The sequence below is a fragment of the Phalacrocorax carbo genome, chromosome 15 (genome assembly GCF_963921805.1).
Source record: "Phalacrocorax carbo chromosome 15, bPhaCar2.1, whole genome shotgun sequence".
NCBI lineage: Eukaryota > Metazoa > Chordata > Aves > Suliformes > Phalacrocoracidae > Phalacrocorax > Phalacrocorax carbo.
The window spans coordinates 634650-657143 of NC_087527.1; the positions used below are offsets into that span (position 1 = coordinate 634650).

Sequence of the window (22494 nt, forward strand, 5' to 3'; positions counted from 1 at the left end):
TCTACCTTGTGTTCAATACACAGCTGTAAACATTTTCTCTTATTGCCGAGATGACAGATCTCAAGCTGTCAGAGATGTGAGGGGTCCTCTAGTCCATCTGGGTCTGTCACCTCAGTCCATGCTAATATCTTCTGCAAAAGAATAGGCAGTGCCAGACAGAGAGCTCTCCAGATGGAAGCTTTACGGAAAAGGCTAATAAAATAATAAGAAAACACTTGCACAAGAAAGAGCCAGCCAGCTGGATCTTCCTGGGACAAAGGCACTCGTGCTCTCTTTTACAAATATATTTTATTATTTTAATGCTTATTAAGAAATGTAACCAAGACAGACTCAGCAGCACCAGCAGCTCCTCACTGCCCAGCAGTCTGATGACTTCACAGATATGAAAACTTCACAGATTAAAAAAAGAAATAATAATAATAAAAAAATCCCAACCAACTTTGGTCAATGCACTTATAATATATTTGCATGCACAGATTCTCCCACCCCCTTCCCTCCTCTCCCACTGGTAACAAACAACAGGGAAAACAACAATATTCATAAAACATTTAAATTAACAGAATAATTGTTTTATAGTGACAGCATGTGCAGCAGCGTGTTCATAGTGTCTTGGCTTGCAGACCACAGAGACAACCGCTCCACAGGATAGGGTGCAGGAACTGAGCCAGCTCCTGAGACAGAGTGGGAGAAGCAAAGGATGTTCTCAGATCAACAGGTTCCAGTCTTGATTTCAACACATCCTTGTGTGAACAGTCCCAGCAGACAAATGAGACAGGGAGTTACAGAAAACACTGCCCCAGTTTGGGGATTCTCAGTCTGTCAGGGTTAGTCACCACTCCTGCAAAGAAGGAACTGGTATGATTTTAGTTACTCTTGATGTGTTTTACTGTAAAGAAAGAGAAAAGCTCAGGGCTGGGAAGAAAGAACTCCGGTATGACTCAGTGCAGTTTGGTGCCCAAAACAAATCGGGAGAGAAATAACTATTAGGCAGCTAATCTTAGCAAACACCACTAGAGAGTATTCTACAGTTTAAATGCATCGCAACACTGTTACAGCATGCTTGTCCTTCCCACAGAACATAGCTGAATTGATTTGTTTTTAGGTGGGTCTCATGTTCATGAAGCAGATGGGCTTTTGTCACACCTGGACATGCTCATGAAATGAGACAATGCACCTGAAAAGGATATAATCCATAAGATCCTTCTCTACCTCAGTCACATACAGACCACATATGTCAACCCTCCACACACACTGGGGAAGGTTGCCCCTCTGCAGTGACCCCAGGAGAGCCATAAGATGCACATCCTTTCCAGAGTCCATCCTCAGCAAGTCACACCTTGGTCTCATGCCAGCACCGCTCTCCGGAGACCATCTGTGCAATCCCCAGCACAACCCAGCACATCCCTGCTCCCCTGAAATCCACCCAAACACCTACCTTTCAAACTTACTTTCCTTCACCACAAAGATTTCCCACCTAATCCTAACCCTCCAGTCTGCTCCCACACCTTAGAGACTTTTCTATACCCACCAGCATCCCCTAGAGCCTCTTTTCAAAGAATGACAAAAGATTCAGACTACTCCATATAACTCCCAGGTCCATCTGCACAGTAAGTTTCCTAGCACCAACTGGGATCCGTGGCAAGCCCCTTCTGCCTACAGTAACCCCAGCTGCTCCACCATGCCAAACTGCTTCTTTGTTCAAGAGCTGCAGTTCAAGCTTGCACAGAGCTTTAAAATATTACTGAATGATACTGGAAGAAACCCTGCAGGACAAAGCTGTAAGTGCATTTATTTGCACACAGAAAAAGCAGTGCCCTGTTGAGGACAGGGCCTCAAGAAGACCTCTTGAAAAAATTGCTCCTGGAAACTGGTCAAACTTAACTTTCTCTGAAACCCTGTGAAGCAAATAAACCCTGGAGCCTAAGAGTCTCCAGGGAATGGTGAAATTCTTGGAATGCCTTCATGCCAAATGAAGCACCACATCTCTCTATGGCTCTTGAGCCATTTTTAGTAAGACGTTCCCGTTCAAAGAAATTAGTCTTTTCTTACCCCAACTGTTACTCACTGGACCCACTGCACTTTGGATTCCTAAGGAGGTCTTCTCCAGCCTCTCCTGATGATCACCTCATTCTTCCCTTTGTGTTGGTACCATCTTTGTTTATCCAGAACAGCTATATTTCAACATCTAAATATCCTCCAGCTACAACGAAAATGGGGATATGAGTGGAGAGGTTAGGAAAAAAATTATTTAACTTTCACATTTCTAATGATCCCTGCCCTATGCAGTTTGGAAGAGTGATACTTTTCTCAAGAGTGGAGGGCACTTCCAGGAGGAAGAAAGACCCTCAAGCTTCTTTTTTTCTTTTAATAAAAGAAAACCTTGAAATCACAATCCCTAGGAACCAATAAGTAAGAATTCCAAAATTCTGCTCAAAAGGCTCATGCTCCCTCCAACAACTGCTTCAGAAACATCTTCTGAAGGTCCATCTCAAGACATATGTTTGCCAGAAGGTGCACAGCACATGGTGCAATTGCTGTCCCTTCCTTCCAGTGACTACAGGCTTCCAATTCTATACAAAACACTCTGCCTTCTTACTCACACTGCAGTTCCCCCTGTATGCATCCCCCAGCCCCTTCACACACCCTCTTCTTTTAAATCTGGATCACTAATATTGAAAGGGACTGGACATGCTTGGGGGGCATCTCAAACAGCAATGGGAAAGCTAATTTCAAGACACCTGGAAACTCAGTAAGCTCACATGACAATCTGTTTGGGCAGGAAAGTTTTCCAGAGGGACAATCCTATGTTTGCTGCAACAACATGGATCAACTTGATTCATGTGGCAACCAAGCAAGAAGCTGCCATAATTGAGTGTGAAGCAGCTCAGGAAACAACAGAAAGCAACCAACCCACACCAGCTGTTGAAAGTCTGATGCAATGTGGCAGAACACATCCCTTTACAATGGTAACTGAAGCTCAATAGGAGACAATTCTGCACCCACATGTGTTCCAGCACATGAGCAATGCTGGTATTTTCCCACACTTCCTTCCCTGCTCTGCTTCTTTGTGGACCTAATGGTTATTGACATGGATACCGGATGTAATCTTGTGTTATTCTTAGAAACATTTCAGCTCCCAGCTGAGGCCTGAAGAGGTGAGACCCCCGTTTTCCTGACTGAGTGCCTCTGCCACTATTACAGGAGGCCAGAGGAGCCATCCCACAAATAACCTACAGAAATATTCCACCCAGAAAGATCAAGAGTAACAAGATCCCAAGTCACCCTACAGAGGAATTACCTATGACATCAGTCACAGGGAAATGGCTTAGTGTTTGTTAATGGTGCTGGAGTGATAATCCACTCCTCTGACGTTAGACTACGTGGAAGAGCCATGCCAAGAAAGGAGCAATTCAATTAAACTGTGAAGTCTATTGTTCTACAGACTTGCCTGTCTTTCTGCTAAGGATTGAGGTGGCAACCACATCTTTTCATCCTTCTCACAGTAAGCTTTGTGCTAGCCTGGAGCAGTTATATACTTGAACACGTTCAGCATTATAAACTACCCCCCACCTTCATGTAGGGAGAGTGGCATAAAGAAAGTTCTCCTCAAATAAAACTGACTTTTCATTTTAATAGTTCACAATATTTAAAATAAACATGGAATAAGAACACACAAGCCTAACCTGCCCTTCCTCAAATATCAAAGTCCAGTTCCCTTTTACTTTCTGAAAATTAGATTACTTGGCTTCTGAAATGTTAGTGGACAGACATGAGGTGGCTTGGGGGATGACAATTCTCATGTTTTCAGCTAGGGAACAAGCTTCAAATGCCTCAGATTACCAGACTTTCAGTTTTCCAGGAGGACCATTACTGCCTGTCTCTCCAGAAGGCTGGTGGTATTGAACATGGATTATTTATCTGGAAAACAAAGACCAGACAATGTTTAGGTAGAATTCAAGCTGATGTGGTGTCCTGCTGTCCTTGAGCTACCAGGCTTCATAAGTGATACAGGTGCTGTGAAACACCTCTACAAGAAACCACATCAGTGCATACTCTTGCTGCAGCACAGATTTGCCTGTTCTCTCACACAGACTACATGCAGTTTCTAAGCTGTTTTCCACTAATACTGATGCCTTTCAGCTTCTCAGAGTAGGGGCATCTTCTGACCAGACAGACCCAGCTCTGTTGGCCTCTGCACCGCAGGGACACATTGGGCTTCATGGTAAAGCACATCAAGAAAAAACTGAAATTGCAGGAGAAAAGGTGTTTAAATAGAGCTCAATGGAATTTCAAAAATAAGTGTTACGTGTGTGTGTGTTCCTCCCTACACTGAGAAAGAAGAAAAAAAGGTCCCACAGCCTTTTGAGTGGGGATGAAAACAACAAAATTATGGAAAATTAGCTCCCCTCACACACATCTAGGGCCATGGAAAGAATCTTTATTCTAGGAGCCCGTGAGGATAAGCACGGAGATAGGAAGAAAAATCAGACAGTGCCCACCAGCCTACAGACAGCTCACAGACCCACAGCTCTTTGCAACACCTTGGGGCATGACTGCCCCGGTGACACAGACCACAGCCTGACCCACTTGTCTGCTATCTGCAGCACCAAGTCCTGCTGACAGCCCTTTTGCTAAGGGAAATCCATATTACAGTCTCCATTTTCATTATTTGTTAGACAAAGTGAAGAGCTATGAGGTTATATTTGCCTTGTGCATCTGGAAGATTGAGCGCTCAAGGGAATGGATATGAGTTCTTGCCCATCTCCTATAACTTAATATAATCTTACCAAGACAAGAAAAAAAAACATTCGAGCAACCTGTTGCAGTGTAAGCTTTAAAACATAAACTGGAAGACAAAATGCCATGGTTGAAGGTTTGCAGAGTTCGCATCAGGTAAATTCCTTCCCCTTCCAAGCAGCTGCTGGCATCCTTCCTGACCAATAGATGTTGCTATCCCTCCTCCACTTGTTGCAGGGCCAAAGTACTAAAAGACCCCTCCCTGTTGCTCCTTGCCATTCAGTGAATACTTCCAGCCATGCTTTTATTTCTAGTGGTAAAGACAGCAAAACCAACATACAACCACAGATACACAGTACGGCGTAATGTCATGACATGCCCTGCATCAGCAGAGTCTCCCAGTGCTGAACTTGGAATGCCATCTTTGACCTTGGCACTGCTCTTGGTGACAGGTCATCAATGGGTAACATGTCCCTCCTTCCTTAGTCCGTTTCAGTGGTTCTCTTGGCTTTTCTCCAGTCTAGTATTTAGGATCTTCCCAACAGTCCTGGGTAGGAACCCCTTTCTCCACAGCAATCTGAATACACGCCTCTCCCCCCGCCCCCCAGCCTCCCTATCTGCCACGGCAGAGGTCACTAAGAGAAAAAAATAAAATTCTACCAGGAAGACTTTGAAAGTCCTATCAGGAAACATCAGCTGCTGCAAAGGCTGCTCTTTCTAGATCCGAGTAAGACACCTGGGCATCAGTTAATTCTTCACTGTGAAGCTCCCTGTTCATGCATGCATCTGAGAGAATTCCATTTTTGCAGGAATGTGGGAGATGCCCATTTGTCTCCACATCCAGAGCATTTCCATTCTGGTGCCATTCCAAGCCAGCTTTGCATTTGTTTAAGTCCTGCTTTTCAGGATCCCTGTGGATCTCCCCATTGGTGTATACCTCTAACGCATACTCACTGATTCGTATGCTGGCGTTCTCCATGTCCCCACCATGTGTGGAAGTCCTAGAGCTGGCTGTTCCTGCCTTGAACAGCTCCTTCCGGCCCAGGATATGCTGGCTGATGATTTTACGGAAGGTGTATCGGAACTCCCTGATTCGGTAGGCATAAATTAGAGGATTTACAACCGAGTTGGCATGAGACAGGATAATAGCCAGATACATCAGCCAGAGGGGAGCATGGGCACATTTGGGACAAAAAAGGGTAAAGCAGTTAATAATGTGTAGTGGAAGCCAGCAGACTGCAAACAACCCAACAATGATGGCTAAAGACTTAGCTGCGTGGACTTCCTTCTGCAAAGTGGAGCGAGAACGTTCCCCGTGTACCATCTTGTTCTCCATCTGCTTGAGCTGTCGCCGGGCTGCCATGAAGATTTTCAAGTAGATACCAAACATGAGGAGGAGGGGCAAGAGCACACAGGCAAAGAAGTTGTAGTAGACCATGTACTCCATGGTGACCACAGCCTCAAAGAGACATGCCACCATACTGTTGCTGCAGTTGATAGGAGAGGACCTATTGGAACCCAGCTCTTCAATCTGGGAGCGATTGTGCCACCCTAGCATTGGTGTCAAGCCGATGATGAAAGATAATACCCAGCAGATGGCAATGATACCTTTAGCTCGAGAGCCAGTCACCAAGCCGTTGTACCTATAAAGCAGAGGAAATAGGAATTACATCGGTACTATTCAACAAGCCCCTGACACCCAAGCAACTTCCCAATGGCCCAATATCCCAGAAGACAGCAAGAAAGGCACCTGCTTCTTCAGATTGGACCTTCGAACTGCCGTGCAGAACCCATACAGCACAGCGCAGCAAGGACTCCATGGTGACATTGTATGCCACCTGTTCCCCCCACTTTCCTTCAGGCAGTGAATAGGTGACAGAAAAGCAGGGAAATTAATATAGTTTTCATCTGTGTTCCTTCACTCCATTTTGGTCAGGCACATAGATCTTGCAGCCAGGATAATCAACAGCACTGCTCTGACCCTTGGTGATGAAGACCACCGTGGCTCTCTTGCCAAAGGCTGGGGTAGCTCCTCCTTTCTGGCAAAGGAGCAGCCTTGTAGTGTGGAATTGCTAGGTCTGTCTTGCAGTAGAACTGTAAGCCAAATAGCACAAAGGAACTTGGAGGCACAGTGCCATCAGTCCTGTGTCCACATTCAGGGGTGCTCCAGGGAAATTCTGCTGACTGAGTTGCAGAAGCCAGGTTGGCATTCCCTTGCACAGCACCTCACTCTGCTCCACAATGGTGCTTTCAAGAAGGCCAGCACCACCAACTTTCTTTAATTAACCAAGACAAGTCAGCAGTTTTCACCAACCTGGCTAAGCTGACCCCATGTCTTTCTCAGAAAGGAGAAATTAAGCTAAGGATCATGCTCTAACTAGAGGCGTGCTGTGGGCTGCACTGCACACACCAGAGTGGGCTTCAGTGGTGGAGGTATTGATATGCCTGGCTGAAGCCAGTGCTCTTAGCAGTAAATTCTCCAAGATCTGTTGAAAGAGACAATAAGCAACATGGTAAGAACCTGACACTGCAGCCAGGGACCTTTGTTTGTTTGAAATATCGGCCAGTTCCCAAGGCCTCACAGGTTACTGCGAGTCCTGAGCTGACTCCACCAGTTCTTCTCTCTGAAAATGCAAATCAGGGCAACAGTTTAACATTTCAATGCAATTTCCTTCCCTTGGTAATGCTTAGCATGGAAAGCAGATGGCCAGATTCCCACATTGTCCAGTGTGGGTCCCACACTGTACTTGACCCCATGTGTCTGCAATCGGACAACGGCAGTGCTGGGCTCCCAGTGTTTACCCAATGCTCATTCTCCCTCTGTCCCCAGAATTCTCTCAGCAAACAAACATTAAAAAAAAAATCCAACAAGCCATAGAAATCTTTCCATCTCTCGATGAAATAGTTATTCCCACAGGTTCATGCTCCTATTCCAATGCAAGTTCAAGACAGGGGAAGAGAGAGGCTGCTTTTGCTGGATGCAGTACAGAATGGAGATCCTGCATGTGCTTTAAACCCCTGCTAATAGGCTTGGAAGAAAACTGGCTTCACACAAGACCCAGCAGGCTTGAATCTCCCTTCCTCAATTGAATTTCAAAATCAGAAAAGAGGGTATGGATGAGGGAGCTAACCATACAATTCCCAGCACCCAAAATACACTGAAACCCTCCTTCCAGAAATGGGGGAGGGATTCAGCTGATTCTGAGAGAGAAAAAGGTTCCTCCAGCAAGTAGTGGATCCTGCTCAATGCTTAGGGGGGATACTAAGGGCAGAGCATAGATGGTAGCAGGAACACATTCAGACCTCATCAACACAGCAAAACAGCATCTGTGTTTGGAAAAGTACACTCAGGGAGCAAGAGATTGGCTGAAGGCACTTGAAGCTTGGAAAAAACAAAAACCAAAACAAACCCCTCAAAACCCTGCAGCCCCGGAATTGGCTACATCTTGTCAGAGGAATTTTGAAATTGTGCAGCTGTTATCCCACGACTAGAGATGTCCCTTCCTTTCACTAAAAATATATTCATCACTGCTCCAGGCAAACACCCCCCTGCTTCTCCCTCCTTCTTACCCTCTGGGGATTCCCATGCAACAAACTTTACAGGGCTTAGGAACAGCACTTAACCCAAGCAGCCTCCTGCTTTCCAGCTGCAGTGTATTGTGCTGGCGGTGGCTGTTACCAACCTATCAGTGAATGCATTTCCGTAACGCCTTGCTCAGTGTCTCCAAGGGTTGAGAGAAAGCTCACAGCATGTCCTCATATAGTGTGTGGCACTATGTCGACCAGATACCCACTGATAAGTGTCCATTCACTTGGGAAAGCTTGATTTCTAGGATCCGGATGAGACACCACAGGCTGACTTGGCTGAGGTAGAGTTATTGTGCAGACAGACTTTCCGGGACTTGTTCCTTTTTTCCACTTAGGGATGGCACCAGGCTGGCATTGAAGAGTTTGTGCACCTGACTAGGCATCTTTCTAGGCTCACAGCAGCCAGGCCAAAGCTACTCTCTGTGTCCCCAGTGCTGTACAGCTCTACACGGTACTCAGGGCTCCCAGGAAGCATCACGCGTACTGTGAGTTGCTGGCACCTACACAGGAGACACAGGCTGTTGGAAGGGGCTGGCCACACCTACAGCCCATGTTCTGCATACTTGGCAGGTGACTTTGTAGCATGTCTGATGTGTCCAGACAGCGCTGGATTGTCTGTGTACAAGCAGTTCTCGTGCTTCCTGGAAATACTGGACTTGCTACACAAATGACTTCTACCTGTGAAATTCCAGACACAAAGAACAGTGGACATTGTCTACCTGGACTTCTCCAAGGCCTTTGATACGGTCCCCCACAGCCTGCTCCTGGAGAAGTTGATGTGTTATGGCCTAGACAAGGGGTCTGTGCAGTGGGTGGGGAACTGGCTGACAGGCCGCACCCAAAGGGGGGTGGTAAATAGCTCTTTCTCAAACTGGCAACCTGTCACTAGTGGAGTCCCCCAGGGATCGATATTGGGCCCAATGTTATTCAACATCTTCATAAGTGATCTGGACAATGGCATCAAGTGTAGCCTGATGAAGTTTGCAGATGACACCAAGTTGAGTGGGGAAGCAGACACTCCAGAAGGGAGAGCTGCCTTGCAGTGAGGTCTGGGTAGGCTGGAGGAGTGGGCCAGCAAGAACCTTATGAAGTTCAACAAGGACAAGTGTAAGGTCACACACCTGGGAAAACATAATCCAGGAGTGCAGCACAGACTGGGATCCACCTGGCTGGAGAGCAGCTCTGTGGGGAGGGACCTGGGGGTCCTGGTGGGGGGAAGCTCAACATGAGCAAACAGTGGCTGCTGTGGCCAAGAAGGCCAACAGGCTGCTGGGTTGCATCAAACAGGGCATCGCCAGCAGAGAGAAAGAAGTCATCATCCCGCTCTACTCAGCGCTTGTCAGGCCACACCTGGAGTGCTGTGTGCAGTTCTGGTCCCCGCTGTACAAAAAGGATGTGGCCAGGCTGGAAGGGGTCCGGAGAAGGGCCACCAGGATGATCCAAGGACTGAGAAGCTGCCATAGGCTGGGAGAGCTGGGTTTGTTCAGCCTTGAGAAAAGGAGGCTCAGAGGGGATCTCATCCCCATGTACCAGTACTTAAGGGGCAGCTACAAAGGAGATGGAGACTCCCTTTTTACAAGGAGAGGACAAGGGGGAATGGACACAAGTTGCTCTTGGGGAGATTCCGACTGGACACCAGAGGGAAATTTTTCACAGTGAGGACAGTCACCATTGGAATAATCTCCCCAGGGAAGGGGTTGACTCGGCCACATTGGACACCTTCAAGAGTCATCTGGACAGGGTGCTGGGCCGTCTTGGCTAGACTGTGCTCTGCCTAGAAAGGTTGGACTAGATGATCCCTGGGGTCCCTTCCAACCTGGGATTCTGGGATTCTGTGATAACGTTAGTGTGGTGCACAGGGATGCTCACGGTGGAGTTGGGTGTGGGGATACGGGCACCAGATTCCTCCAGAAAACAAAACCCACTTTTGCAAACACAGGAAATTGTGGATGTTTTCCCCAAAATATTTTCACCTGCCCTACTGCTCTCCCAACCATCAGGCTGGCAAGCTGACGCTAGGAGAAGAGCTGCCCTTGGTGAATTCAAAACTCATCTGTGCTGCCTAAAGTAGCTTGGCTAAGGATGAGATGCTTCTGGGTCCTTAGCCTAAGCTCTGTGTTATTGAGACAATGATTCCTGCAGAAAGTGTAGTACCTCACCAGTCTGATTTGTAAACCGTGAAGCTGGGTGGAAGGTCCTCAGGCAGAAGTTAAAACCTTTCCGTACAGTGCATGATACATAGCTGGCCTAACCCTTGTCACAGCATCCAACCAGCCGGCTGCTTCTCTTCCAAGCCCACCCCTCGTTGACAGCACTGCATGTCTTGGCCAGATGGCTCTGCCATGCACGGAGCATGTTTCAGCCACCTTTACTGCATCACACCAGAAAGCCTGTGCTCAGCAGTGAGGGCACTGGGCTTTGATCTGAATTCCAATTGTGCTCAATGATTTTCAGCAAATCACTACAAAACACCAAACACATCCCTTAACAGCCCACTCCTCAGGCAGCTGCAGTCGTAGGGGCAAGACAAAAGGAGGGTATTCTATGGCTATTACAAGTATCTGGAAATGCGAGACACTGACAATCCCAGATCATCCAGAAAATCTTGTGGCAGAGCAAGAAACCAAACCCAGACCTTCTCATGCACCACCGAAACAACCCTTTCCTATAACTCTCAGTCAAGAAACTTTCTCCCCTATTAGCAGGTACTACCTGATACTAGTGCTTGTCTATGCAATGGGGACTGGGTAGGGTGGGATCCCACGGGTGGGCACAGGGCTCTAAACAGCAGAAGCAATAATGGTGGGCAGGCACCGTGCTTTTGCTCGTGGCACCATCAGCTTCCAGACTAAAGCCTTGGTAACAGCAAGTTCCACTGCCCATGAAGCCATAGACAACTGGCACCGCTTTCAAAGCCATGTCCATTTTTGTTCGAAGGAGGAAGTCAATTATTATTCTTTCATATGAGGTTGAACCTGCCCATCATCTACTTGACATAAATGTGAGCGTATGTAGGAAATGTTTGTCATAAAAGGTTTATGGTGAGCAGGGAAAGAAATAAGTCCAGATATGGCTCAAAGTGACAATAAAACATTAAAACCCTGATTCACCGATTCAGGCGCTCATATATGAGCATTTGAGAAGGCAACCCTAGAGAATTAAGGTAACTGCTGAAACAGACTGCTCTCAGCATAAAGGTCTCTTCCATGTCCTGTACTTTATTCAGCGTTTGTGCTTATCTCTCCTATTCTTCCTACCCCAGGCTTTGAGAAGCCAGTTCTGCATGTCCAGCTCCCCTAGCCTCTGGCACAAAAATATCCCAGTGCCACCTCAGAGCTGCAGTTTCAATCACCACTACATGGGATAACTCTGTCCCAGTGTTCCCAGTGACAAAGCGCTGCACCTTAGTAATGCTTTCCCAGAGAAGCATCCCAGTAGCTTAGGCAGTCAATCATCTCCAAAGCAGCTTTCATCAAAGGAAAAGGTCTGCACTTCAGCAAGTTACTGTAGTTGGCACTGTATTACCTGCCTAAGCATTTATGCCACAGGTGAATACGTGAATCCTGCACACAGAGCAGGCAGTAACCTGAGAAAACTTTTCCATTTGGCTGCAGGAAGAAAAATTTCTCCTCTCTTTCCTGTGCATCAGAGCTACCTGTCCTTCACCATGGGAGTATCTTTACCACAAATGCCTGCACAGGAACACACGGCTGGGCACTGTGCTCGCAGAGCATTCGCTGGCACCAAGGAGCCTGGAAAGTGGCAATTGTTACTGGCCCATGACTTCATCCCAGAGCTCAGTCTCACAGCCAGTTTTGTTTAGAACACCCAGGGGTTTTGTATCAGCGAGTGCAGGTTTTCAGGTACCTGCTGTGTTAGAGAGACAGTTTGGATTTTATCCTAGACCAAACGATGGCTCAGACTCACTTCCTTGGGAGTGCTTGATTGCCACTCGCAGAGCATTACATTTATATAAAACCTGGAGAAGTAAGCAAAGTGTTTGAGAACTTTTGGAAAGTTTATAAAATTCTACAAAATGTGTTAATAATTTGAAAGGCAGAACCCATAAGATGCTCACAAATTGTTTTTTTTTGTGCTTTTAAATTTTACCTATAGATGTCTTTCCTCACTGCAATTTTTTGGGGGAGGGTCTCTTATCCACAGAAAAAATGTCCCGAAAGTAATTCTAATTACGTACTGAGGTGTCCAAACCCAAGCAGTATCAGAAGTCCCACTCTTCTGCCCCCTCAATACTGGCAGTTTACTTGTGTGGGAATACACACCCACATATGTATTCCCTGAGACATGTGGTTACCTTCCTTAGGACAAATCAGACATGAAACTGTTAAAAAGAAGGAAAAAAAAAAGTTTGGTCATTTTTGGTTTTGCTAGAATTAAGGAAGTCTGATTTATTATTTTTTTAGGAGCATTCATCTAATGAATATTAGGAATGCCTGGTGTTGCCTTTCTTGTCCTCTGAGGAGGATAGAAGAGGCTTTCCCAGGCATTAAAGGATGGGATGAAAACATTGCATCTTTAGTGGCAGAACTTTCCTTCCATTGGCTTGACACATTTTTGAGACAAACAGACATTAGAAAAAGAAAAAATGAGGATGTGAGCAGTCTGAATCATATCACATATCCCTCTTCAGCTAATCAGCTTTCACTTTCTCAGCATGTCTGAAGCTATAAATCTAATGCTTATTCATCCATAAATTCTTAAGGGGAAACACAATTGACAAGTTCTTTGCTCCTACTGTAAAAGGACAAACCAGTAGAGGACAAGGCGGGGCTGAACCCATGGATCTAATTGTGGGTTTCTGTATCCAGTCAACTCCACTGTTTTTGGGGTGGAAGAGGGCGTGCTCTGTTTTTTCAAAAACAAAATAGTGAAACCACTACAGTGCCCAGCAGTGATGAACCCTGATTTTTCTAAAAGACTCTACCTTGGCTATTCCAGGAAATATATTCAAGACAATACAGTTACAATGATACCCCCAAAATGGGCAGAAATCCAGATTTTTAAAATCCTTTTCCTGGCAAGACATCCTCTAGCAATAAGAGCGCTTAAACTGTCAGCAAAAGTCTTCAGCGTTAACTCATGAGAGATGAATTAAAGACATCAGCCTTTCTCAAAATCATTTCAGAGGCAAGCTCCCGAGGGCTACTCTACATATGTTTCTTTGTACCATTTATCAGTTTATAAACTGAAACCATCTATATATAGAACTGTAGAAAAGTGGAGACAGTACAATTTATAGATAATGAATATCAAGAGTTTTCTCTGCAACGGAGTGAATTAGTTATTGCTTACAACTACGTCAAAAGTAGAGGTATGGCTATAGGTTTGGAAACCAACAATGGTAACGTCATAGCAGCACAAGCTTGCTGAGGCAAGGCTTCAGGAAAGACTATGCTGCACTGGTCCACATGGAAAGGTAATCTCTACAGCTCTAGGGAAAAGATCACTTTCTATTTTTGAATGGGAGGTTTGTGTTAATCGACAGAAGTGCTGGATGACTAAAGTATTCACGAGAGACAAAACTAAATTGCACAGGTCAATACAAGTGATTTAAGCTCAACAGGAGTGAGGATGTCCAAAGACTCAAACCTGAGAGCACAGCAATTAGAAATTTGTTCCATTTTTTACAGCTACATTTCTTGTTCAGCAGGATAGGAAGCAAGTCTCTCCATTCCTGAGAGCACGCTGCATCCTCCTAAGGACAAGACAGGAAGGAAGGAGACTCCTACACTCTGCCTGCGCCGGCCTCTCCTGGGGCTTCCTCTACATCTTTCGAGCTTACTGAATGACTTGGAAGCATTGTCACAACGCATTCAAACCCAGCCCGCAGAACACAATGCTCTTCTGCACCCACGGTCAGATATATCCCGTCACAACAATGTGCTTCTGGAAGACTGAACGGAGTAGCAGCCCCTGTGCGTGTGGCAAAACTTCCCCTTGTCGCACATCAGCCTCCCTAGTGGCACACAAAGTAGCAACTGGTCATATTCAGCTTTCGAGGTCTAATATTTAAATGACCTTTTCTTCCTTTAAACTCCAGAGTAGAGACCACAGAATAACCACCTCCAGGTCTGGGTTGGGACAAACCTCTGCCTTGACCTAATACATGCTCTGCTTCCAGAGGGAGTGACTAATCTAGTCCAAATCTTCCTAAGGCCCAATTCTTCATGGCCTGCTGCTTCTCTTCCCTTCACATTTAATGGATGCCCAGAAGAAAACCCCCATCCACACTCCACAGCCCTGCTGCTACAGCTGCAGGCAGAGTCCCCCATTCTTCCTGTGTGGAAGAAGACAAACTGACCTCACCCCTTTCTGCCCTCCATCATGTATTGCTTTAGCTCCACTTTCCCAGAGTGATCCTTCCAGTGCTGTTGCCTCTGGCTCAGAGCGCAGGTTACTGAGGTTACTGCAAATCCTGTCTGAACACGGAACGGCAGCACCATTGTGATGCCATGGGCACATGCCATGTGAGGACAGAGAAGTGGTGGAAAAAGAAGCGACCAAAAAGTCCAGCAGCCAAGGCAACCTTAAGACCTACAAAAGTTTTTCTCAAATTTTCTCAAATTACAAGGGAAAAAGTGCTGCTCCTCATTTAACTTTCCCTTCACTCCTCTCCTGACCTGTTGTTTTCACTGACGTTCATCCCTCACCACCCTGGCCCGCCTCCGTCCCCCCAGCCCAACCCGCGCTTACCTGAGGGGTATACGGATAGCAATGATTCTGTCAATGGCGATGGCAAGGAGGCTGAAGATCGAACTCTGAGTCAAGACCAGGACAAAGCAGGCAATGAAAAGGCAGCCATAGAAGAAGGCACAGAAGCCAGTGCTGATGGTGATGGCAAAGGGGATTGCCAGCACACCCACGGCAATGTCGGCAGCAGCCAGGGACACCACAAAATAGTTGGTGACGTTCTGCAAGTTGCTATTCAGATACACGGCCCAGCAGACCAGGATGTTCCCCAGGATGGCCAGCACCGCAATGACCAGCTCCAGGATGATGTAAGCTACGTCTGAGTAGAAGTCGTCTTTCCCACGTACTAGCATGGTGAGAGTGACCAGGCCAATGTGAGAACGTGCCAGAAAAGCTCAGCGTTCATATCTGCAGAGCACTGAAGAGCCAAGATGCCTCAAAGCTGCCTGGGGTCTGAAGAGCACTCAGCTGCCGGTCGGTGAAGGTTGCTCACGCACATGCTTTTCTCCTCATAGCTTTTCATGATCTTTACAATAGCAGGTATCAAGAAAAAAGACCAGGGCTTGGTAACTCCAGGAAAGTGGATTAACCAGATGCAGAATAATTCAAACTCCAGCAGACGAATGGGCAGGAGAATATCTCACGTAGACATACAGTGCTCCCCAGGCCACAAAGTCCAGCAGGTAACACAACACAGAAGTGGCGCTGCCATACAGTACCCTATCAGCAGTGACTTTTTGTTTCCTGGTGATAATCACACTGCTAGTCATGGCTTCCTGCCATGTACATACCTACTAGCAACATCCTCTGGTTCTCTTTTTCACCTTTTCCCCCTAGGACTTGGGAAATATTCTCTTCAGCTGAAGCAAAACATTCAACTTCTTCACTTGTAGTTTCCTTTAAAAACAAACAAACAAACAAAAAAAAAAACACCAACCACATACAGTAAGTAATCAGCTCTACAGAGGAGATGGAAAAAGGAAAATCTCATTAAAGTGGCACATTAAATTGATAACAGATATTAAACAGACCTAGAAGAATACATCATTGGCAAAAATCTCACATTTTGTCTATCCTGAAAGCTGCAGGGCCAAACCCAAGGTTCACGGTGGTGATGAGAAACAAGGGACATTTTGTTTTCAAGGCTGCCAACTGAGCTGGCACTTCAGCAGCTGCTCAATAGTCTGTGCTGAAACACAAGAGCCTCACTATCACACCATGGCACGTGCTGTCGTTGCACAGAGGAAAGGTGGAGGAGCCTTTTTACATACACCCGTCTCCCTCTGGTCACAAACACAAGACTTGAGCCATCACGTGCTGCCCACCCTCACGTACTCTATCACACAATTGTGCTGCACCAATATCCTGCTCTGCGATGACACGGATCTTCATTCATACGGGGGCTGTGTTGCTGGCATGTGTGGCTACCACTCTGTTGCGATACCCAGTCTTTCCTTCAAGTGGGCAGATACTGGAACGTGATCGGTGGAAGGGAGAATAGTCTGAGGTAAGTCAGACAGTGACAACTTTGAGGACCTTCCCACTGAGCATGCACACCCTCTGCAAGGGTCTCTGCAGGTTCCCCTCCTGCAACACCATCGTTTTTGTTCACATAAATCTTTATCCTACGAGCAAACCATTTATTCATTATATCTGCATTGTCCATAGTGTTTGTTGCATCCACAGATTCAGGTCAGCATCATTCTTCAGCTACAACCAGTCAGAAGCACATCCGCCAAGGCACGCCTCTCCCAGAAACACACACATAGGCACAATGCCAACATCACCTCTCAAGTATACATTCATGTTCCTGCAGTACCACGCACACAAATCTGGGACTAAAGTTGGTGCTGCTTGCAAGAAAACGTAGTCCCTACAGCTGCCATTTCACATGAACAGATACACATCATCTACATGCTTACATTCCTCATGCACACACTGATCTTGCAGGTCACCTTATACCTCTGCTTTCAGACATGGGTGCATTTCACCACAGTTTCAGCTAAAAATGTAGCAGTGGAGAATAGTTCCCTGAGCTTCATGCCACAGTCAAGAGATCTGTTGGCTGTCCTATCCGGTCACTTCCAGAGTGGGTTTTAAACCTTATTTAGCAAGCTTTAGCAGTAATATTTTCTTATTAACTTAAGAGAACAGCTACTTGAAACATCAGAGCGCCACGGGAGAGAGAGAGACAACACTAACTGGTAAGTCACTTGAGCTCAGCTTCAGATGCAACATGGACGTCCAAAACAAAAGATTTTTGGGACCCCATCCACAGGTGATCTGGTGTGGTCTAACCCAGCAGGGTTTCATGCCTTCACAGTTCACTGTTTTCAAGTCAGAAAGCTAATTTCTCAGGATAAAATAAAAGGGTAAAGACAGTGATAATAAAAGAAAATATGATTAACTTGTTATTCACATCTGATCTCAGGAATATAATCTAATTTTAGACCTTTCATTGATTTAGAGCTCTATTGCTAATGCTACATTTGAAAGGGAAGTGAATGATTCTTGGTGGTTTGGATGAGCTTCAAAAACCTAGCTTTTTCTCCACCTTCAGCAATCTCGTTTATGTGTTTTGTTTGGTTTGTGTGGAAGAAATCAACAGAAGAGATTGGTTTGTGAACCAGCTATTAAGAGGAAGATAAATATCATCCATTTAATCTTTTCTAAAGAACAAAAAGCCCCAATACGTCTCTATATTGTCTATCTTCCTTTAGCAAAAACCTGTTTTCCACTGACCTCCTAAAGATTGCTTCTACTTTCTTGCATTTCAGGGATGTCAGTAATAAGCTCCTGCCTCTCTCTGCTAGCATCTGATTGTCCATTACAAATCTCAATAGGTTTGTTTCAAAGCAGTGATACTGAAAACTTTCCCCCCTCGCAGCCTGACTTCCAGGGAAGGGGATTACAATTAATATAAGATAGAAATGAAGAAAATCTGGAGGGAGAGAAAACAGAAAGGACAAGATGAAAAATGAACAACGCTTTGTGCATGTGTGTGAGCAAGAAAGGGGAAAAAAAGACAGGAAAAGGTGGCAGGAGGAAAAAACCCAACCAAACAAGGGAAAAGCAGTGGGCAAACAGGCCCGTAAGAGAAAGACTCTGCGCGTGCCTGTCAGATATATAACACACGGCTGTGCCTGAAGGCTCTGAAGCAGGGAGAAGCTCCCTGTCCCTTAGCCCCACGGCAGCAGAGACAGCGACAGGGTCATACTCTGTACATGTCCCCGCTTCCTAACGTGCTCACATATTTCCATGCAGGTCAAGCTCAAGACTGAGCTCCTGTGCCAGGACAAGTTTAGAAAAATTTAACGAATTACTGTGACACACTTGGGCCAGAACTACTGCTATGTAAAATAAAACCACCATGAAGACCCCCACATGATACTCTGAGATTAAGTCAAATGGACTGAAAAAAACACTTTTTGAAAGGAGCCAGCCTGAGAACTGGTCACATTAATCCTGATGCTGAGAGGATTTACTTAAAGTCCTGCTATGTTTATGTTGCTCTTGCACCTCATCATCATACCACGTACACCTCAGTGAAGAGGATCAAAGTTAAATTACTGGGATATTCTTCCCCATTTCAGAGCTTCCTTTAGTAGGATTATGAACCCACATTAATCCCAGACCCATTTTGTTTAACATGACTCTTTCAATGGCTGATCTCAAACTCATTTTCCAACAGGACATGGAGGGAAGTAACAAACCTACACTGCGGAGGTGCCCCCCCGGTTGTTAAACACGAGACAAAACTGAAATTACCTACAGCTCTGCACGTATCCTGAAAAAGCACAATACTGGAACCTGCAGTTTAATGACCATGTCTCATACTGTTTCCTGACATGACAGAGCTTTTAACCTTCTACTTCAACTGTTTGTTTTGCGGTCTGATGTTAGCTTCGAATTTTCTATCTTTGAATTTGTTTGGTCCCTTGTTTCCCATCCCCCTTCATAAACAGTGGCCTGAATCATCAACCCAAGCACTAGCCATTTATTCTGAAGAAATCTGTGAGATGTTATGTCAGAAGAGGACAACATGTCCTTCCACCCTTCTCTGCTCCCAGATGGGCTGGAAAACACTTTGAGAGTTCTGCAAAGCCAGCACATCTCAGAAGAGAAATGCCTGGAGCTGAGCAGGTGTCCCAGCCCCAACAAAACATTTTATGTCTGCTTCTGCACTGGTGCTTCTGCAGTAGCCACAGACATTAGAAAAAGCAGTTATTAGCTACACAACCACAGCACATCAGAGGCCTCACCTGCTACTTACAAAAGGTGCCACAACCTGGGAGTTCCCCTGTTCGACCCAAACTCACCCACCTCACCTCATTCGTCTCTTGCAGTGTGTGTGTGTATGTGTGTGTGTGTGTGTATATATACCACCCAACACCATAACAAGACTTTAATTGTAGCAGTATTTGCAACTGGCTTTAAAACAAGAACAGGCCCAGTCTTTATGCTCATATGACTGGAAATTTACTGCACAGGGACAAAATGAAATAAAGACCACCTAGAGAATAAGACATATCCAGAGGCAATGCGAAATTTATTATAGAATCATCTACTTCGTGCAAGACCCAAAGGTTCAGCAACCAGGTCTGACAAGCCAAAATTAATTAACAACCTGCTTTACTCACTGGGGAGGTGTATATTCAACATCTCAGGCCCTTGAGGGATCAATGCTGCAAGTTTCTTGAAGCTTAAGAAAAATAACCTGTATCACACAATCTGCCACACAGCTATAATTAGTATTTCTTCTTAAGCCTGTGTTTTATTTTGTTAACTGGTTTAATTCTTTCTTGATACCCTGGGCTATGTTCCGGCCTTTTCCCATTATTAAATAAACCTTTCTTGCCACTCACAAACCTGTAAAGCTGTTGCTCTGTTCGTTTTTAGTGACTTGGAACACTCTGTTCTCTCTCATATTTCAGCCTCAATGAAAAACTGCTCCTTGAAAATTCAATAAAGCATCTGAACAGCATGTTCCCATGAAGCAATTCACCACTCGAGCCTAAGCAAGCTTTTGTTTGGCATTTCCAGTTGGCTTCAGATTAAGGTGTTGCCTCTTGTCTTTCCTGAGTGCCAAAAGCATCAAGGTGAGCCTTTGGCCACTGTTTGGTTCAAATCACTGACCTCAGACAAGCTTATCTCCTGCTCTTGGACCCTTCAGGATGCGTTCAGGCATCCCGGTTTTTGCTCTGTCACACTGGCACAGAGAAGACGCGCTCTCTGCTCCATGTGCCAGGCTGACATATATGACAACGTCTGTGACACGTCAGTTTGACTGCCACACTCAGACATTCACAAAATATCCGGGGATCAGCAGCCCTCAGGGCACTCAAGGCAGGCTACAGGCACGTAGCAACAGGCTGCAGCTTCCCTGGGCTCCAGAGGGGATGGGTTTCTCCTTGCCTGCTTCAGGATGGGGTAAGCAAGGCAGCAGGCAGCTCACAAGGCCATAGGGGAGGCTTCATCACAGCTCATTCCGCAGATCACAATCTAGCATCTCCTTTTGACAACATGACCCTTCCCAGGTACCACACACATGCAGATCACCTAACTCCCTTAGGGAAGACCCTTGAATTCACACATGGCTGTAAGCAGAAAACTGGTGCTGCTAAATAATTTTTTTCCTACTTTCCAAAGCCTGGAGGGGGAGATGGTTGTCGGTTTTTATCCTCTTTGAAATCCCTTCAGCTCAAAGAGAATCTACCTATTTTTTAAATCAAAGTCTGTAAGAAAACTTGTCTCTCCCCATTTCTTTAGAGTACCAAGTCACAATAAATGAGCCAATGTGCTCACAGGCAGTACACAAATTCACATAACCACTCAGGCTGTAAAACATAATGAAAACAGCTGTCCTTTCAGGGAGAATGATAAGGAAGGCAGCAGCAGCACTTTTCTGTGTTGCTCAATGGTTTCCTTTATGAAGTCTGATGTAGAGCGGCTTTCCCCATGCCCCAGCCACTCACACGAAGCCAGTGTGCTTGGAGCCATCAGAGAGCAGCCTCACTCCTGCCTCCTACCGAAGGATGAAGAGATGTGGCTGCGTGGGGCAGGAAAGAGAAGAGGAAGGAGGCATCACCCATCTAAGACATACTTTTTTTTCTGGTTCCCCAATTTGCTTTATTATTGGCTGCTAGCTAAATGATCTTTTAGGTCATCTGTTTACAGTAATAGGAGGAAATTAAATATTAATAATAGACTATTTCCCTCTAGACTGCTCTTTGTTAACAAAGGATACAAGTGAAACAAAGCAGGCAAAATTACCAGCCCACCATGCTCTTGGTTTTCAGGTACCTGGAGCACTTGCAGCTCCCCTCACCCTGCATTACAGGTGCCCGGTGCCCTGCACACTTGCCCGTGTGGACACCCACTCCAGTGCAGAACATAGTGATGCCTGGAAATTCTTGTTCTCTCAGGAGGCTCCACATGGCAGTTTGACCTTTCCAGAGGATCGTTTCAGACTTTATTCAAAACATCATCTGCGCCACTGATGATCTGGCTGCAAAAAAAAAAATGCAGTGCCAAGGATCTTCTGAAGCACAGAGCTTGCCTCTATTTGGGGAGTGAAGCCTTCCTCCCGTGTAAACCTTGCAGTGGGGTGACAATGTTTCTGGATTGGCTTTGCAAATTCTCCAGAAATACTGAGTAAAATGAGGGCTTCAGCTTTGCTGAACTTGTCTAACCCCCTTTTACAGGAAAGCAGTAGCCCTCCAAGGCTTAAAACCTTCACTCCACGTACTTGTGAAAGGCAGAAGAAATGGCTCTTCAGAGGTCTGTACTGCCCCTGATCTCGGTCTGTCAGTTCAGAAATGAGGAAGAGGGACGACGTTTCTCCTTTACCTTTCCATCTCTGCTACAGTCTAGGCCAAAAAAGGAGGCTATAGCCACAGCAAGAACAAGCACGATGAATCTGGGTGTAAAGTCTTTATCTACTAGGGGATTACTAGAGATCCCCATACTGCTGCAGCAGTGACAGCAACAAAAAGCATAACAAAACCCTTCAAGCCTGTCCCGTGTCTCTCTTCTCCTCTTTATACTCCATATAAAATTCACAGAAATGCCCCAAAAGTGAAACCCCACTGGACAACACGCAAAGGTCGTAACACAGATGGCTAATAGGAATGGCTAATGCAAAACCAATATTTCAGCTTTTCCTCCTGCCCTCCAAGGGCTAAAAGTGGATTAATTTTTATTGCAGTAGCGGAAGAGGAGACTAGAACAGAAGACATTTGGCTATTTTTTTTCCCTAAGTGGATGTTATAAATGTTTAAAAGCAAGAAAAAAAACAACAAACCCTCACAGTAATTATTCCCATTCTAATGGTCACAAAAAGCCAGGAAGGACAAAACTAAGTAAGGCTGAATGACCAGCAGTTAAATAAGCCAGACGAAACAAACAAACAAAGGGAAAAGGTTCCCCTGTGCGCTCTAAAGTCTCACTGGGCAGCAG

At 45.7% G+C, this 22494-nt stretch overlaps 1 protein-coding gene across 3 annotated transcripts in view; it reads right to left on the reverse strand.

The window, feature by feature from the left end:
• Nucleotides 1-271: 271 nt before the first annotated feature.
• ADORA2A (adenosine A2a receptor) overlaps nt 272-22494 on the reverse strand; it is a 32136-nt gene continuing 9913 nt past the window's right edge. For all 3 annotated transcript variants that reach the window (XM_064466737.1, XM_064466734.1, XM_064466735.1), the window contains 2 exons: nt 15040-15933; nt 272-6380 (listed from right to left, as the gene is read on the reverse strand). In XM_064466737.1, the coding sequence (XP_064322807.1) occupies nt 5420-6380; nt 15040-15389 (1311 nt within the window). In that variant the 5' untranslated portion in view covers nt 15390-15933 and the 3' untranslated portion in view covers nt 272-5419. The remainder of the gene's footprint in view (nt 6381-15039; nt 15934-22494) is intronic.